Source organism: Hypanus sabinus, chromosome 10 (genome assembly GCF_030144855.1).
Source record: "Hypanus sabinus isolate sHypSab1 chromosome 10, sHypSab1.hap1, whole genome shotgun sequence".
Classification (NCBI taxonomy): domain Eukaryota; kingdom Metazoa; phylum Chordata; class Chondrichthyes; order Myliobatiformes; family Dasyatidae; genus Hypanus; species Hypanus sabinus.
The window spans coordinates 18,302,546-18,318,598 of NC_082715.1; the positions used below are offsets into that span (position 1 = coordinate 18,302,546).

Sequence of the window (16,053 nt, forward strand, 5' to 3'; positions counted from 1 at the left end):
TTATTTTCGTGAACAGAAACACTGCAGATTCAGATCTCTACCGCTGGGTCCTAAGGTCCACTGCATTGAGACAGGTTGAATAAGGGACTTGAGCATCCGTGAATTTTGGTATCCGTGAGGGGTCCCGGAACTAATCCCCCGTGGATAAGGAGGGCCGACTGTAAGCGGTTAGGCAACTCAGAATTGTTTTCCTCATTGCGATTTCAAGCATTTAGACTTAGAAATGCTGGAAATGACCAGAAGTGAGAATGAAATGATTTCACTACTTCAACAAGTTAGGAACTATGAAGAATTTGAAGGTATTGACAGTCATCTTGAATATTACAATGAAAATGAGGATTTGGAAGATGCAATTGTCAAAAAGCAGTCTATTATCTGCACTGATTTTGTCATTTACAATCTAAAGAACACAGCAGCATACACTGGATGTATTCCTCCATCGATAACTATTAGGAAATAATGCACAATTTTGTAGTACTGTAGTAGTATTGGTAGTCTTCTAATTTTGTTCTGTATTTCACTTAAATACATAATTAGTTATTCAGTTAAATGGTAGTTTTGTCTTTTCTATAGCTTTTTTAACTATTTCCATGAAATTTTGGCTGATGGGGGGCAGCTGCTTAATTGGGCCAAAATGTACGGGTCTTTGTTTGTCCTAATTAACCAGAATCCATTGTATATATATATTCAATTTAATGCATTGATTTTCTTCCACATAATTGAATGCAAAATTGAACGCTGGAATTAAGGAGATTGAGAGGGGATCTGATTGCAACATATAAGATTATTAAGGGATTGGACAAGATAGAGGCAGGAAATATGATCCAGATGCTGGGAGAGTCCAGTACCAGAGGGCATGGTTTGAGAATAAGGGGTAGGTCATTTAGGACAAAGTTAAGGGAAAACTTCTTCTCCCAGAGAGTTGTGGGGGTCTGGAATGCACTGCCTCGGAAGGTAGTGGAGGCCAATTCTCTGGATGCTTTCAAGAAGGAGCTAGATAGGTATCTTATGGATAGGGGAATCAAGGGATATGGGGACAAGGCAGGAACCAGGTATTGATAGCAGACAATCAGCCATGATCTCAGAATGGCGGTACAGGCTCGAAGGGCCGAATGAACTACTTCTGCACCTATTGTCTATTGTCAAAATATGATAGCCAAAAGAGAGAATGAACAAGCGTACATGCGTACATCGGCAAACATACTCATGCCTATTTTTTTGTTGCTGTAGTTGTCTATATCCAGAAAAGAAAAATTCCCCTACATATTTTAGAGATTCAGTACATTCTTACTTTTCAGCTCAATAGTTTTAACCTATTTTTTCATTTGTCTTGTTGAGTTTGTAACCTGTTGTCTTTTTCCTTTGCACAGGAGAGGAAAATCTGTTGGCAATACTAAAACGAAGATGGTGGAAATACATGATCTTGGGAGTAATAGATATAGAAGCCAACTATCTTGTAATAAAGGCGTACCAGTATACAACCCTGACTAGCGTACAGGTATGTGCATCAAGGTTTGCTCTCAGTAATACTTCAGCTGATGTCTACACTTCGTGTCAAATGTTAACTGAAAAATTAGCACTAAATGATTATGTACTGGTTTTATTTGTGTTTGCTTAGAATGGGATTGAATTTTGAGCTCAGTATCTGTTTTGGAATGTGGTAAGGCAGCATGGTAAAGAACAAAGAACAGCACAGCACTGTACAGGCCCCTCGGCCCACAATGTTGTGCTTATCCTTAAATCCTGCCTCCCATATAACCCTCCACCTCAGATTCCTCCGTATACCTGTCTAGTAGTCTCTTAAACTCCACCAGTGTATCTGCCTTCACCACAGACTCAGGCAGTGCATTCCACGCACCAACCACTCTCTGAGTGAAAAACCTTCCTCTAATACCCCACTTGAACTTCCCTCCCCTTACCTTAAAGCCACGTCCTCTTGTATTGAGCAGTGGTGCCCTGGGGAAGAGGCGCTGACTGTCCACTCTGTCTATTCCTCTTAATATCTTGTATACCTCTATCATGTCCTCTCTTATCCTCCTTCTCTCCAGAGAGTAAAGCCCTAGCTCCCTTATTACAATGCTTCACAGTACAGGTGACTGGGGTTAAACTCATGCCGTTGTTTGTAAGGGTTAAGTACATTCTTCCCATGACTCTGTGGGTTTCCTCCCACAGTCCAAAAATGTACTGATTGGGGGGGGGGGGGGTGGTAATTGGTCATTGTAAATTGTCCCATGATTTTTTTTTGAAAACTTTTTTTATTGCATTTTTAAGTGATTACAGAGTAAAGTGGAAAAAAATGTATATAACCCTTCCCCCCTCCCCTTAACCCCTCCCCCCCTAACTTCCCTATAGAAAAAAAAGAGAAAGAAAGAAAAAAGAAGAAAGAGTGCCTGGTTGTTGGAAGATCCCCACATGCTCCATGGAGTTCGTAATAACTTTAATATATATATTTATTTCTTTCCCCAAGTAACCAATTGTTTCATCTTCAGAGCACCTATATATTTAGTCCTGTCTTTTGTAAATAAGGGCACCAAATTTTCAGAAATGTTTCATATTTATCTCTTAAATTATAAGTAATTTTTTCTAATGGAATACAGCCATAGATTTCTTTCTTCCAACGATCTATACTTAAATATGTATCCGATTTCCAAGTAACTGCAATAGCCTTTTTGGCTACTGCCAGTGCAATTTTTATGAATTCTTTCTGATATTTATTTAGTTTGATTTTCGGTTTTATCCCTTCAATATCACCTAGTAAGAGTAATATTGGATTATGAGGAAGTTGTGTTCCTGTAATTTGTTCCAGTAAAAGTCTTAAAAAATTGTCCCATGATTAGGCTAGGATTAAATCAGGGGTTTGCTGGACAGCATGGCTCAAAGGGCTGGAAGGACCTACTCCACACAGTAAATCAAGAAGTAAATGATAAATAAATAAATGACTTGCCCTTTACAGAAACAAACAGAATTTAATTTTATCAGGAGAAATGTTCCCTTTTCTTTAGTTTATAGCATCTAAAATGAAAGACGTTAAAGAAAGAATTGTCACAAACGTTTTTCTACCGACAAAGCTTTACTGGGCTGATTTTCATGATCTTAGTACCCACTGTGCATTTGATTGTGTGCCATAGTAACCCAAGAACAAGGGATAACAACATATAATTCTGTAAGTAGGTGGGTGCCCCATAACATAATGTTGTGAAAATTACAAAATTATGGTCTTCACATAATGTTAACAGCTCTATTTCAACTTATCACTCGGTGCCAATTTCATTTCTGCAATGGATACCCAGCTTTGTTACCGTAAGAATCAAAAGCATTTCTTCAGATTTTCTTTCTTCCACAGCATTATCAAGGGCTCAGAATGGGTTCCTAAATGGGAACCCTTTTATGTCAACTGCTTTGAAGAAAATGACATTGGGAAAATGATTGGATTAGGATGTGAAGTGATACTCATTGCTTTTTAATCTCTCACCCACATCAGCAACTGAAGGTTACCAGATGATTTTACAGGGTGATTTAAGGTTCAAAGGTCCATCTATTATCAAAGTACACAACTCTAAAATTCTTCTTCTCCAGATAGCCACGAAGCCAAGACAGAAAAGAACGGCAGCACGATCATCAACCCCCAAATCCCTCCTCCCCGTACTAAAAAAAAACAAAGAAAAACAGAACAAGGCACATCGATCTCCAAATCCCCCTCCCCCACACACAAAAGATGGGGGAAAAATAGAGAGTATTAAAAACTCTGTCTGAAAAAAATCTGTAGTCCAACTCTGTATCCAAAACGTAGCAAACCTGGGTAACGTTCTCTGGGCACAGCATCAGACCTGTCCCTCTCCGTAGCAGAGCAGTCCCACCAGCGATATAAAGGCAGTCTCCATTCTCCGTAGGAGAGCAGTCCCACCAGTGATCAGAAGGTGCAAATGAGACTTGTAAGACTCACTTCAAAGTTTAAAGTAAATTTATTATCAAAATAAATATGTAAATGTCACCATATACAATGCCGAGATTCATTTTTGTGTGGGCGTACATAGTAAATCCAAGAAATGTAATAGAATTAATGAAAAACTACACCCAACAGGACAGACTGTGCAGATGCAACCAATGTGGAAAACAAAACAATCTGTGTGAATGCAGTGGCAGTGCTTCCTAATGGTAGTAATGAGAAGAGGGCATGACTTGGGTGATGGGGGTCCTTAATGATGGATGCCACCTTTTCGAGGCATCGCTCCTTGAAGATGTCCTAGATACTAGTGCTCATGATGGATCTGACTAAGTTCACTATTTTCTGCAGCTGCAGTGCCCTCCCCCATACTGGATGGTGATGCAGCCAGTTAGAATACTCTCCACAGTCCGTCTGTAGAAATTTGCGAGTGTCTTTGGGTAACATATCAAATGGTGTCAAATTCCTAATGAAGTATGGCTGCTGTTGTACCTTCTTTGTAATCGCATTGATATACTGGGCCCAGGATAGATCCTTGGAGATGTTGACGCCCAGGAAATTGAAATTGCTCACCCTTTCCACTACTGACCCCTCAATGAGGATTGATGTATGTGACCTCGTCTTGCCTTTTCTGGCAGCAGCAAGAAGAGAGCATGGCCTGGATAGTGGGGGTTCTTAAAGATTGAAGCTGCTTTCCTGTGACACCGCTCCATGTGGATGTGCTCACTAGTGAGGAGGGCTTTATCCATGATGGACTGTGTGAGTAGTTAGATTAAAACAGTAAATGTTGGAAATACTCAGCAGATCAGGCAGCATCGGTGGCAAGAATAATGACATGACCAGTTCACAATGTTACCATCGGGAAGGACATACAGGAGCCTGAAGGCACACACTCAGCGATTAAGGAACAGCTTCTTCCCCTCTGCCATCCTGTATTTAAATGAACATTGAACACTTACGCCACCTCTTACGGGATCCCACCACCAGCCACATCTTCCCCTCCCCCCCCACTCTCGGCTTTCCGCAGGGATCGCTCCCTACACGACTCCCTTGTCCATTCATCCCTCCCAACCCTCCCCACCGACCTCCTCCGGGCACTTATCCCTGCAAACGGAAGAAGTGCTACACCTGCCCCCACACTTCTTCCCTCACCACCATCCCAGGCCTCAGACAGTCCTTTCAGGTGAGGCACCACTTCACCTGCGAGTCAACTGGGGTGATGTACTGTATCCGGTGCTCCTGATGTGGACATTTATACATTGGGGAGACCCACCACAGACTGGGAGACCGTTTCACCGAACACCGGTGCTCAGTCCTCCAGCAGTGGTGGGATCTCCCTGTGGCCACACACTTCAATTCCACAGACCATTCCCACTCCAATATGTCTGTCCATGGCCTCCTCTACCGTCAAGATGAGGCCACACGCAGGTCAATGGAGCCATACCTTAACTCCCGTCTAGGTAGCCTCCTTCCTGCCGGCATGAACATCCAACTCACTGGCCTCCATTCATACCCCTGCCCCCCCCCCCCACCTTACCCCATCCCTGTTTATAATTTTAGTCTGGTTCTCTTTCTCTCTCTTTTCCCCCTCTCACTATAATCTCCCCCCAGCCCTACCTTTCTTTCTCTTTTATTTCCCATAATTCTCCACCTTCCCCCTAGCCCATTTCCCTTCAGCCTAACACTTCCCAGCTCTCTACTTTATCCCTCCCCCCTCTTCTTATCCCCCGCCCCTTGACCATCCCATGTTACTTCCCTCCTGCTGAAGGGTTTCGGCCTGAAACGTCGTCACTACCTCCTCTCACAGATGCTGTCTGGCCTGCTTTTTGTGTTTTTATTTATTTCCAGCATCTGCAGATTCACTCATGTTGCCTTTGAGAATACTAACTCATGGCTCCTTTTATTTCTGTTATTAACAAATTTCATGACATGGTGGTGATATTAAACCTGGTTCTGAGTAGGGCATTGCAGAACTAGGAAAGGAAGGAAACAAATTATTTTTGAGTTGCAACTCTTTTGCATTTCTGTAGTTCTGAACCAGATGTTTATTCTGGAAAAGCTGAAATATGTTGTTGGTGTAAAACCTTTGAAGCATTGTGGATCTTAGGGGTGCAAGTCCCTAATATATCTTTCTCCATCACGAGCTCTGGCAGCGCGCTCCACACCACCACCACTCTCTGTTTTTATAAATGTACCTCTGACATCACACCTCTACTTTCCTCTAATCACCTTGAAGTTCTGCCCCCTCATACTAGCATATACTTTATCCTTACTATCACATGGTGACCAGAATTGCACATAGTACTTCAGCTGTAGTCACCACTTGTTTCCCCTGTATTCAATTTGTTTAATTCTAGTACACAGATATATTTTGATTTTTAAAGTAATATTCATAGAAAAGTATAGCTCAGAAACTATACTTTGGCCCATCTACTCCGTGCCGAACCACAGAATATTGCCTCCTGCCATCGACCAGCCTTTCATACCCCTAGCTTCCATTACCTATCCAAGCTTCTCTTAACATTGAAATCAAGTTTGCATTCGCCACCTGGGCCGGCATCTCATTCCACGCTCTCATGACCCTCTGAGTGAAGAAGTTTCCCCTCATATTCCCCTTAATCTTTTCGCCTTTCACCCTTAACCCGTGACCTCTGGTTGTAGTCCCATGCAGCCTTAGTAGAAAAATCTTGTTTGTATTTACCCTATCTATACCCCTTATAATTTTGTAAAGTCTGAACCTTGTCAATCTTTCCTCATAACTCAAATCTCCAACCCAGTAGTTTCCTTGTAATTTTTTCCATTCTCTTTCAACCTTACATCTTCCCTGTAGATAGGTGAACAAAACTGCACACAATACTCCAAATTAAGCCTCACAAATGTCTTATACAACTTCAAAACAACACCCCATACTATGTACTCAATACTTTGACTTATGAAGGCCAATGAGTCAAAAGATTTCTTTACGACCCTATCTACCTGTAATGCCAGTTTCAACGAATCAGGGACTTGGATTTCCAGATCTGTTTGTTCTCAGTGTCCTACCATTCACAGTGTAAGACCTATCCTGATTGGTCCTACTGAAGTGCAACAATTCATATTTGAATGCATTAAATTCCATCTGCCATTTCTCAGCCCATTTTTCCAGCTGATCCAGATCCTACTGCAGGCCATGGTAGCTTTCTTTGCTGTCCACTACACCCCCAATCTTGGTGTCACCCACAAATTTGATCTTCCAGTTAACTACATTACCATCCAGATCATTGATATAGATGACAAACAACAATGGACCGAGCACTGATCCCTGGGGCACACCACTAGTCACAGGCCTCCAGTCAGACAGGCAACCACCTACCACTACTCTCTGGCTTCTCCCACCATGCAAATGTCTAATCCAGTTTACTATCTCATCTTGAAAGCCGAGCAGCTGAATCTTTTTGACCGGCCTCCGATATGGGACCTTTTCAAACGCCTTGCTCGGCCATATAGAAAACGCCCACTGCCTTGCCTTCATCAACTTTTTTGGTAACTTCTTTGGAAACTCTAGAAGGTTGGTTAGATGTGACCAACCTTGCATGAAGCCACGCGGACTAATCTTAATCAGTCCACACCTATCCAATATGGTCCCTCAGAATACCTTTCAACAGCTTTCACATCACTGATGTCAGGCTCACCAGCCTATAGTTTTCTGGTTTAGTTTTAGGGCCTTTCTTGAACAGCCAAACAATATTGTCTGTCCTCCAATCCCCTGGTACCTCACCTATTACTAAGGATGATTTAAATATCTCTGCTAGAGCCCTGGCAATTTCTGCACTTGCCTCCCGCAGTGTCCAAGGGAACACCCAGTTAAGCCCTGGGGATCTATCCACCCTAATTTGCCTCAAGACAGCAAACACCTTCTCCTCTATTATCTGTACACAGTCTATGAAGTTGATGCCACTTAGCCTCATTTCTATAGACTCTGTGTCCAGCACCTGAGTAAATACAAATGCAAAAAAAATCATTTAAGTTCTCCCCCCGTCTCTTTTGTCTCCACACATGGATTACCTTACTGATCTTCCAGGGGACCAATTTTGTCCCTTGCAATTCTTTTGCTCTTACCATATCTATAAGACCATAAGATATAGGGGCGGAAGTAGGCCATTCAGCCCATCGAGTCTGCTCTGCTATTCAGTCATGGGCTGATCCAATTCTTCCAGTCATCGCCACTCCCCAGCTTTCACCCCATACCCTTTGTGATGCCCTGGCTAATGAAGAACCTATCTATCTCTGCCTTAAATACACTCAATGACTTGGCCTCCACAGCCACTCATGGGAACAAATTCCACAGATTTACCACCCTCTGACTAAAGTAATTTCTCTGCATCTCAGTTCCAAAAGGATGTCCTTCAATCCTGAAGTCACGCCCTCTTGTCCTACAATCCCCTACCATGGGAAATAACTTTGCCATATCTAATCTGATCAGGCCTTTTAACATTCTGAATGTTTCTATGAAAACACCCCGCCCCCCCTTCATTCTCCTGAACTCCAGGGAATACAGCCCAAGAGCTACCAGACGTTCCTGATATAGTAACCCTTTCATTCCTGGAATCATACTTGTGAATCTTCTCCAAACCCTCTTCAATGGCAGTATATCCTTTCTAAAATGAGCCCAAAACTGCACATGATACTCCAAGTGTGGTATAACAAGTGCCTTATCTGTAGGATTCTCTTTCACCTTGTCTGCTAGGGCAACCTCATACCTTCTTTCAGCCCTTCTGATTTTCTCTTCAGTGTTCCCTTGCATATCTTAGACTCGATAAGCATCCTATTTGTTCCAACCTGCCAATACATGCTATCCACCTCTTTTTTTCTCAACCAGGACCTCAATATCTCTTGAAAACCAAAGTTCCCTACACCTGTTATCTTTACCTTTTATTTTGACAGTTGCAGATAAGCTTTTTACTTTCAAAATTTCACTTTTGAAGGCCTCCCACTTACCAAGTACACCTTTACCAGAAAACAGCCTGTCCCAATCCACACTTGCCAGATGCTTTCTGATATCATCAAAATTGGTGTTTCTCCAACTTAGAATCTCAACCTGCAGACTAGACCTATGTTTTTGCAATTTTACTTTGAAACTAATGGGCATTGTGATCATTAGATGTTCCCTTACACAAACTTCTTTCCTCTGCCTTGTCTCATTCCCTAGCAGCAGATCTCTTATTGGGACTTCTACGTACCGATGAAGGAAACTTCCTTGAACACAAACTTGATCCCATCTCATCCTTTTGCAGTATGGAAGATTTTAAATGAAATGCTTCTTTATGTTAGTTATTGGAAATGCTGCATTTTTGTTGAAATAGAGTCAATACTTTCCCTAAAAGCTCAACAGAAGCATTATGAGAAAGTATGAGGGATCACCAAGAATCAAAAATGGTGTATCAGAGAGTTCTTAGAAAGTTTTAGAACTGAAGGAGCTTGGTGATTAGATGGCTAAGGAGGTGGCATTTGCCAGTATTTTACTATCTCTTCTGGAGTGATTTCAAGTTGTACATTTATTATACACTGAGTGGCCATATTATTAAGCACCCCCTGTACTAATAAAGTGGCCGTTTGTGGCCTTCTGCTGCTGTAGCCCGTCCACTTCAAAGTTTGACATTTTGTTTATTCAGAGATCCTCTTTTCCACACCTCTGTTGTAATGCATGGTTATTTGAGTTACTGTTGCTTTCCTGTCAGCTTGAAGCAGTCTGGCTGCTCTTCTCTGGCCTCCCTCATTAACGAGGCATTTTCACTCACCAAACTGCTGCTCACTGGATTTTTTTTTTATTTTTCGCACCATTCTCTGTAAACTGTAGAGACTGTTGTGTGTGAAAATCCCAGGAGATCAGCCGTTTCTGAGATACTCAAACCACCCTGTCTGGAACCATCAATCATTCCACAGTAAAAGTCTTCCAGAACACATTTCTTCCCCATTCTGATACTTCACCTGAACAACAACTGAACCTCTTGACCATGTCTGCATGCTTTTATACCTTGAGTTGCTGCCGTGTGATTAGATATTTGCATTGTTGAACAGGTGTCCCGAATAAAGTGGCCATCAAGTTTAGAATTTCATCACACTTTTTCGTCTATTTGTTAATCTAGTTCTACATTTACCATTCAATGAGTTAAAATTTATTCCATAACATTTGTTTTGGTGACTCCAAGGTGGGTGAATACTTTTTATGCGCACTGTATTTATGGCTGTAGTGCCTAAGACTTTTGTCAATGTGGAGTGGACAGTCAGTTTGTAAATCTGGCAGGAGAAAATGATGTTGGGAATAGCAATGGTGGAGGGGTATGGGACAGGTGGCAGAGAAGGAGTGCCTGAGCAGGGGAAGACTCAGCTAGACCTGAGACACCCAGCAAGGTCATTTGGTTCCAAACAATTGATGATCACATTGGTGAAGGTAGAGCAGTAGATGTAGTCTATATGGATTTCAGTAAGTCATTTGATAAGGTACCCCATGCAAGGCCTATTGATAAAGTAAGGAGGCATGGGATCCAAGGGGACATTGCTTTGTGGATCCAGAACTGGCTTGCCCACAGAAGGCAAAGAGTGGTTGTAGACAGGTCATGTTCTGCATGGAGGTCAGTCACCAGTGGAGTGCCTCAGGGATCTGTTCTGGGACCCTTACTTTTCATGATTTTTATAAATGATGTGGATGAGGAAATGGAGGGATGGGTTAATAAGTTTGCTGAGGACACAAAGGTTGGAGGTGCTGTGGATAGTGTGGAGGGCTGTCAGAGGTTACAGTGGGACATTGATAGGATGCAAAACTGGGCTGAGAAATGGCAGATGGAGTTCAACCCAGTTAAGTGTGAGGTGGTTCATTTTGGTAGGTGGTTCATGATATCAGAATATAGTATTAATGGTAAGACTCTTGGCAGTGTGGAGGATCAGAGGGATCTTGGGGTCTGAGTCCATAGGACGCTCAAAGCAGCTGCACAGGTTGACTCTGTGGTTAAGAAGGCGTATGGTGTATCGGCCTTCATCGGTCGTGGAATTGAATTTAGGAACCGAGAGGTGATGTTGCATCTATATAGGACCCTGGTCAGACCCCATTTGGAGTACTGTGCTCAGTTCTGGTCACCTCACTACAGGAAGGATGTGGAAGCCATAGAAAGGGTGCAGAGGAGATTTACAAGGATGTTGCCTGGATTGGGGAGCATGCCTTATGAAAACACTTCGATTGAACTCGGCCTTTTCTTCTTGGAGTGATGGAGGATGAGAGGTGACCTGAAAGAGGTGTATAAGATGATGAGAGACATTGACTGTGTGGATAGTCAGAGGCTTTTTCCCAGGGCTGAAATGGTTGCCACAAGAGGACACAGGTTTAACCTGCTGGGGAGTAGGTACAGAGGAGATGTCAGGGTAAATTTTTTATGCAGAAAGCGATGAGTGCGTGGAATGGACTGCTGGCAACAGTGGTGGAGGCGGATACGATAGGGTCTTTTAAGAGACTTTTGGATAGGTACATGGAGCTTAGAAAAATAGAGGACTATAGGTAAGCCTAGTAATTTCTAAGGGAGGAACATGTTCGGCACAACATTGTGGGCCGAAGGGCCTGTATTGTGCTGTAGGTTTTCTATGTTTTTTATGTTTTTCTAATTGGTTTAAAGATCATATTAGAATGACTCTCCCACTCTCTTCCTCTCCCTTCCTCTTTACCCAACCATGATCCCTTTCTTGCTGCCCCCTTCCCACTCTCAGTCCACAATAGAGACCCATAGCAGATTCTGGTTTTACCATTACTCATCTATGTTATGAATTTTTTTTTTGTTGTGGCCGCAGTACAGTGCAATACATATAATTGCTGCAGTATTGGGCAAAAATCTAATGCACCCTAGCTATATATATGTGCCTAAGACTTTTGCATTGTAACTTTGTATGTATTGCTTGGATTTCCAGCATCTGCAGATTTTCCCCTGTTTGTGAATGAGTCTATTCATTAGATTGTATTATCTGACTACATAAACCATGCAGATAAAGAATGCTAAGAAGAATCTGAGTAATCGTATAACATTTTATTCTCAAGTTTCAGTTTGTTTATATTTTTGCAGGTCAGATTCACTCAATCTCTTGCATTTTTAGTTTTCATTTTAATTTCCAAAACCACAGATCAGGTCTTATTCTTGGCAAAGAGACTTTAGCAGTTATTAGTTCTCATAATGTGGCACAGAGGATCATTTTTAGAACATTAGGGTTTGTGCATGCCTCATCTTGTTCCTGTCGGGATAACTTTCAGAAAGGATTGTTATCACCCACTGCAGCCAAAACGGATATTCGCTTTTAACAACAAAATCAATTAAAAATTCATATTGTTGCTAAATCTGTTACCGATATTCGCACCCGGCAGCAATATTGTAATTATCAGGAAGTGCGTTTTTAATCTCCAGGATAAGATTTTTTACTCAATTACTTAGGAAATAGTTCATAAGGGAAATTGTGTAACCCTGTTCTGTAGGAAATTGTTTATGTCATTATTTAAATTAGTCATTTATGTTTTTTCATTTTCCAGTGCATAGTGATGAACTATAGAAACAGGTCGTGCAGCCAACCTGTTCTGCATCACCACCATTACCTAACTGTGTCTTGAAGCCCTTTTCATTGGCTTTGCCATTCAATAGCACTAATGCCATGATCAGTCTCTAGCTGCACAACCTGCCAATCATGCTGCATGCAAAATGACAAGTTCCTGATTCCTTCTATGATTTTCTTAAAATAAACAGATTTAAAATTGCAAGTTTGGCATCTCAAAATACCTGCTGTGGAATTAGCAATTGTTTGAGATTATCAACGGGCTGTCAGCTCTGTGGGTCTTTATGCCCGATGCTGTCGAACTTCTTGAATGGTATTGGAGCAGCATGCATCCAGGCCACTGTACATCCACTACCAACAGATCTCTGCTTGAAAGCTGATGGAAGGGATTTGAAGGTGTGTTTGGCCGGGTGGAGCTACGTCTGTACCAAAGGCGGTGTAAGATGCTCCTTCCCTCCACTAGCCTGCAGGTCACCTTTGGGCAAGGAGTAGCACTGGGTTACCCCTGGTCAGGGTCACATAAAACCATGGGAACAGGTGGTGGATGGTCAGATATCACAAGTTCTGGTTATGTGACACAGACGCCAGATAGACAATCCCTGAAGAGTATCGGTAATGGCTGCTCAGGAGAAGGCAATGGCAAACCATTTCTATAGAAAAATTTACCAAAACAATCATGGTCATAAGACCATGATCACCTATGTCATACCCCATGGCACATGATGATGATGACGATGGTGTTAAGATGAATTTCAAGATGCAGAACTTACATCCTGTGAACTGCTTGTAATAGTTGTATTAATGTGATTTCTGTAATTGCCCACGTTGTTGATGTTGATGAATGTGACAATGTCATTACCATAAAAGGGCAATAGGAGAAGTTTGATAGTCCTTCCCTTTTAAATGTGTGTTATCACTGATACTAGCCACTGACTCTGAACCAGAATGGTGGTTGATTCTTGTTGGAGGTACCGATACAAGAATCATCTGTTGCACATTTCCAAATGCCAAACAATTTTTTTAATTGCTTCAGTTTTTATTTAGCGATACAGCACGGTATCAGCCCCTTTCGAACCAACTGCACCCATATGACCAATTAACCTACTAATGCATACATCTTTGGTATATGGGAGGAAACCAGAACACTCGGACGAAATCCATGCAGTCACAAGGAGGTTGTACAAACTCCTTAAAGGTAGAGGCAGAATTGAGCCTGGGTCGCTAACGCTGTATTAGTTTTGTATGAACCACTATGCCAACATGCCACCCAATTATAATATTATTCATAATATCAATAGATTTGATGAGAATTAGGTTTTCATTCTTGTTTAAAGTCTAATATTACACACCTATAAGATCTACAGTTTTTATTTATACTTAATGCCCATGATTTCACTAAAGTTCTTGCATGATTGTCGTTTATACGTTTCTGACATTTCATCTCCCCTTCAATGTTTTATTGCGGGAATTCAAAACAAGCCACCTTTAATGAACTGGAAAATGACCCGTAACGTTTCTGTCAGATACCACTGAGTTGTTCACTGCTGGAGTGATGTATGTCAAAGCACCCCATTGGTCAGGTTTGACTATGCATGTTGCATCTTAGCTGTCTAGAAATGCAAATATGGAGAGCAAGCTGTTGCCCATGTAGCAAGTTCCCCCTCTCCACGTATCCCAAAGAAACGGCAAAGACAAATACATTTTGGCACCAGCAGTGTTGCAACTGTTGCCAGCACACCCAGCTCAATGCAGGACTCAGGACTTCAGCTCAGGTTCTTTCTTGGGGTTTACTCCTGAAGCCCTTCCCTTGAGTGGGTATAGCTGCAAGGTCAGAGTCTTCCTCCTCCTAAATGAGCTGCCAACCACAACCGTTGAGCCCCATTTGCCCGAAGCGACTGGTTTGAAGGCGCCAGAAATCCACCTTTGCCCCTTCTCCTGTCAGTAGAAACACCTCCGCTGGGTTTAGCAGCTAAGCTACTCTAGGTTGTCAGAAGCTATTAGAGGAAGCTTATCCCCACTACCATCCCTGTCTATAAAAACAGTAAAGAACCACGGAATTTTCTGCCACAGCTATCAACCACTCAGTCACTCAGCAGCTGAGAGCTAAGGTGAACTTACTCAGTACAGAGAGCTAGTCCACAGATGGTATCTCTTCCTACTGAACTTCTGAAACTGTGGATGCAGACCTTCCATCACAAGGTTACATCTCCCATGTTTGAGAGTTGAGGACAGGCCAGGGTCTCTTCGTGGTTTTAGGATCATGACCCTTTTCTGGAAAAGGGATAATCCTGACTGGTGTTTTTTTTTAACATGTCGCACCAGACAGTCAGCCATTCTTGTCTGGCTCATGGTGTCAGGATTGGTCTCCTCTCGGATTAACCGGGTTTATGACTCGACCCTTGTAGTTTTTACGAGGCCGAATGGCTTGCTCGATGCTCAACCTGGCACGGGTGGAAAGCATGCTCGGGGTGGGGGGGGGGGGGGGTGGCCCGACTTGGATTCGAACTCGGGCGCCGGTAGCCGGCCCTGTCTCTGGTAACTACAGAGAGGATTCTGAGTTGTCTGTTACATGGAAAGTTGGAGACATCCTCAACCACTTCCTACACATGGTTGAAGACCTGCTGTCCATTTGACTCGGATGAAGATGCAATCGGCATGGTTTCTAAGTATGATGGATACATTAGAAAGAATAAGCTGTGACAAGGACTTAAGGAGGATATGAAGTGATATAGATGGTTTACGTGAGTGAGCAAAGTTTTGGAGTCTACCATAAGAATATCTGACACAAGGGAGGCAGCAAATCCTTTCTGCATATGAGACTTTATTAAGAGGGAAAATGGTGCAATAGTCTCATTAAAAGTGGATGCATTAGAAGCAATGGATCATTGAGAGAGAGTAGCTGATGGGTACTCTGAGTGGGTAGCTAAACCATCTGCCGTCAAGTTAAGCCAAACCTCCTGAATCGGAAGCAGAGGTTCCCAACCTTTTTTATCCCATGGGGCCCTACCGTTAACGAAGGGGTCCATAGACCTCAACTTGGGAACCTCTGATGTAAAGGCATTCTTGTTCCCTCATTCTCCTTCAAAAATTCAAAGTACATTTATTATTAACTGGTGTGGCCTCCTGTACATTGGCAAGACTCAATGTAGATTGCCAGGAAAAATAGGATCTCCTGGTAGCCACCCATTTCAATTCTACTTCCCATTCCCATTCCAACATGTCAGCCCATGGCCTGTATTGCTGCGAAGAGGCCACACTCAGGTTGGAGGAGCAATACTTATATTCCATCTTGGTAGACTCCAACTTGATGGCATGAATATTAGTTTCTTGAACTTCTGGCGATTGCCCCCTTCACCATTCCCCATTTCTGTTTACCTCTCTCACTTTTATCTTTACCTGTCTGTCACCGCCCCCCCCCCCAGTGCTCCTCCTCCTTCCACTTCTTCCATAGTCTTCTGCCCTTTCCTTTCGTATTCCTCCACCTTCAGCCATCTCTTTCACCAATCGACTTTCCAGCTCATTACTTCACCCCTCCCCCTCTCTCACCT

General features: G+C 42.6%; 1 protein-coding gene across 1 annotated transcript in view; it reads left to right on the forward strand.

Moving 5' to 3' along the window:
* The window catches only part of slc35f1 (solute carrier family 35 member F1), a 356,182-nt gene that overhangs the window by 234,104 nt on the left and 106,025 nt on the right, over positions 1-16,053 (forward strand). The window contains exon 3 of the mRNA XM_059981464.1: positions 1,371-1,498. Coding sequence (XP_059837447.1) covers positions 1,371-1,498 — 128 coding nt within the window. The remainder of the gene's footprint in view (positions 1-1,370; positions 1,499-16,053) is intronic.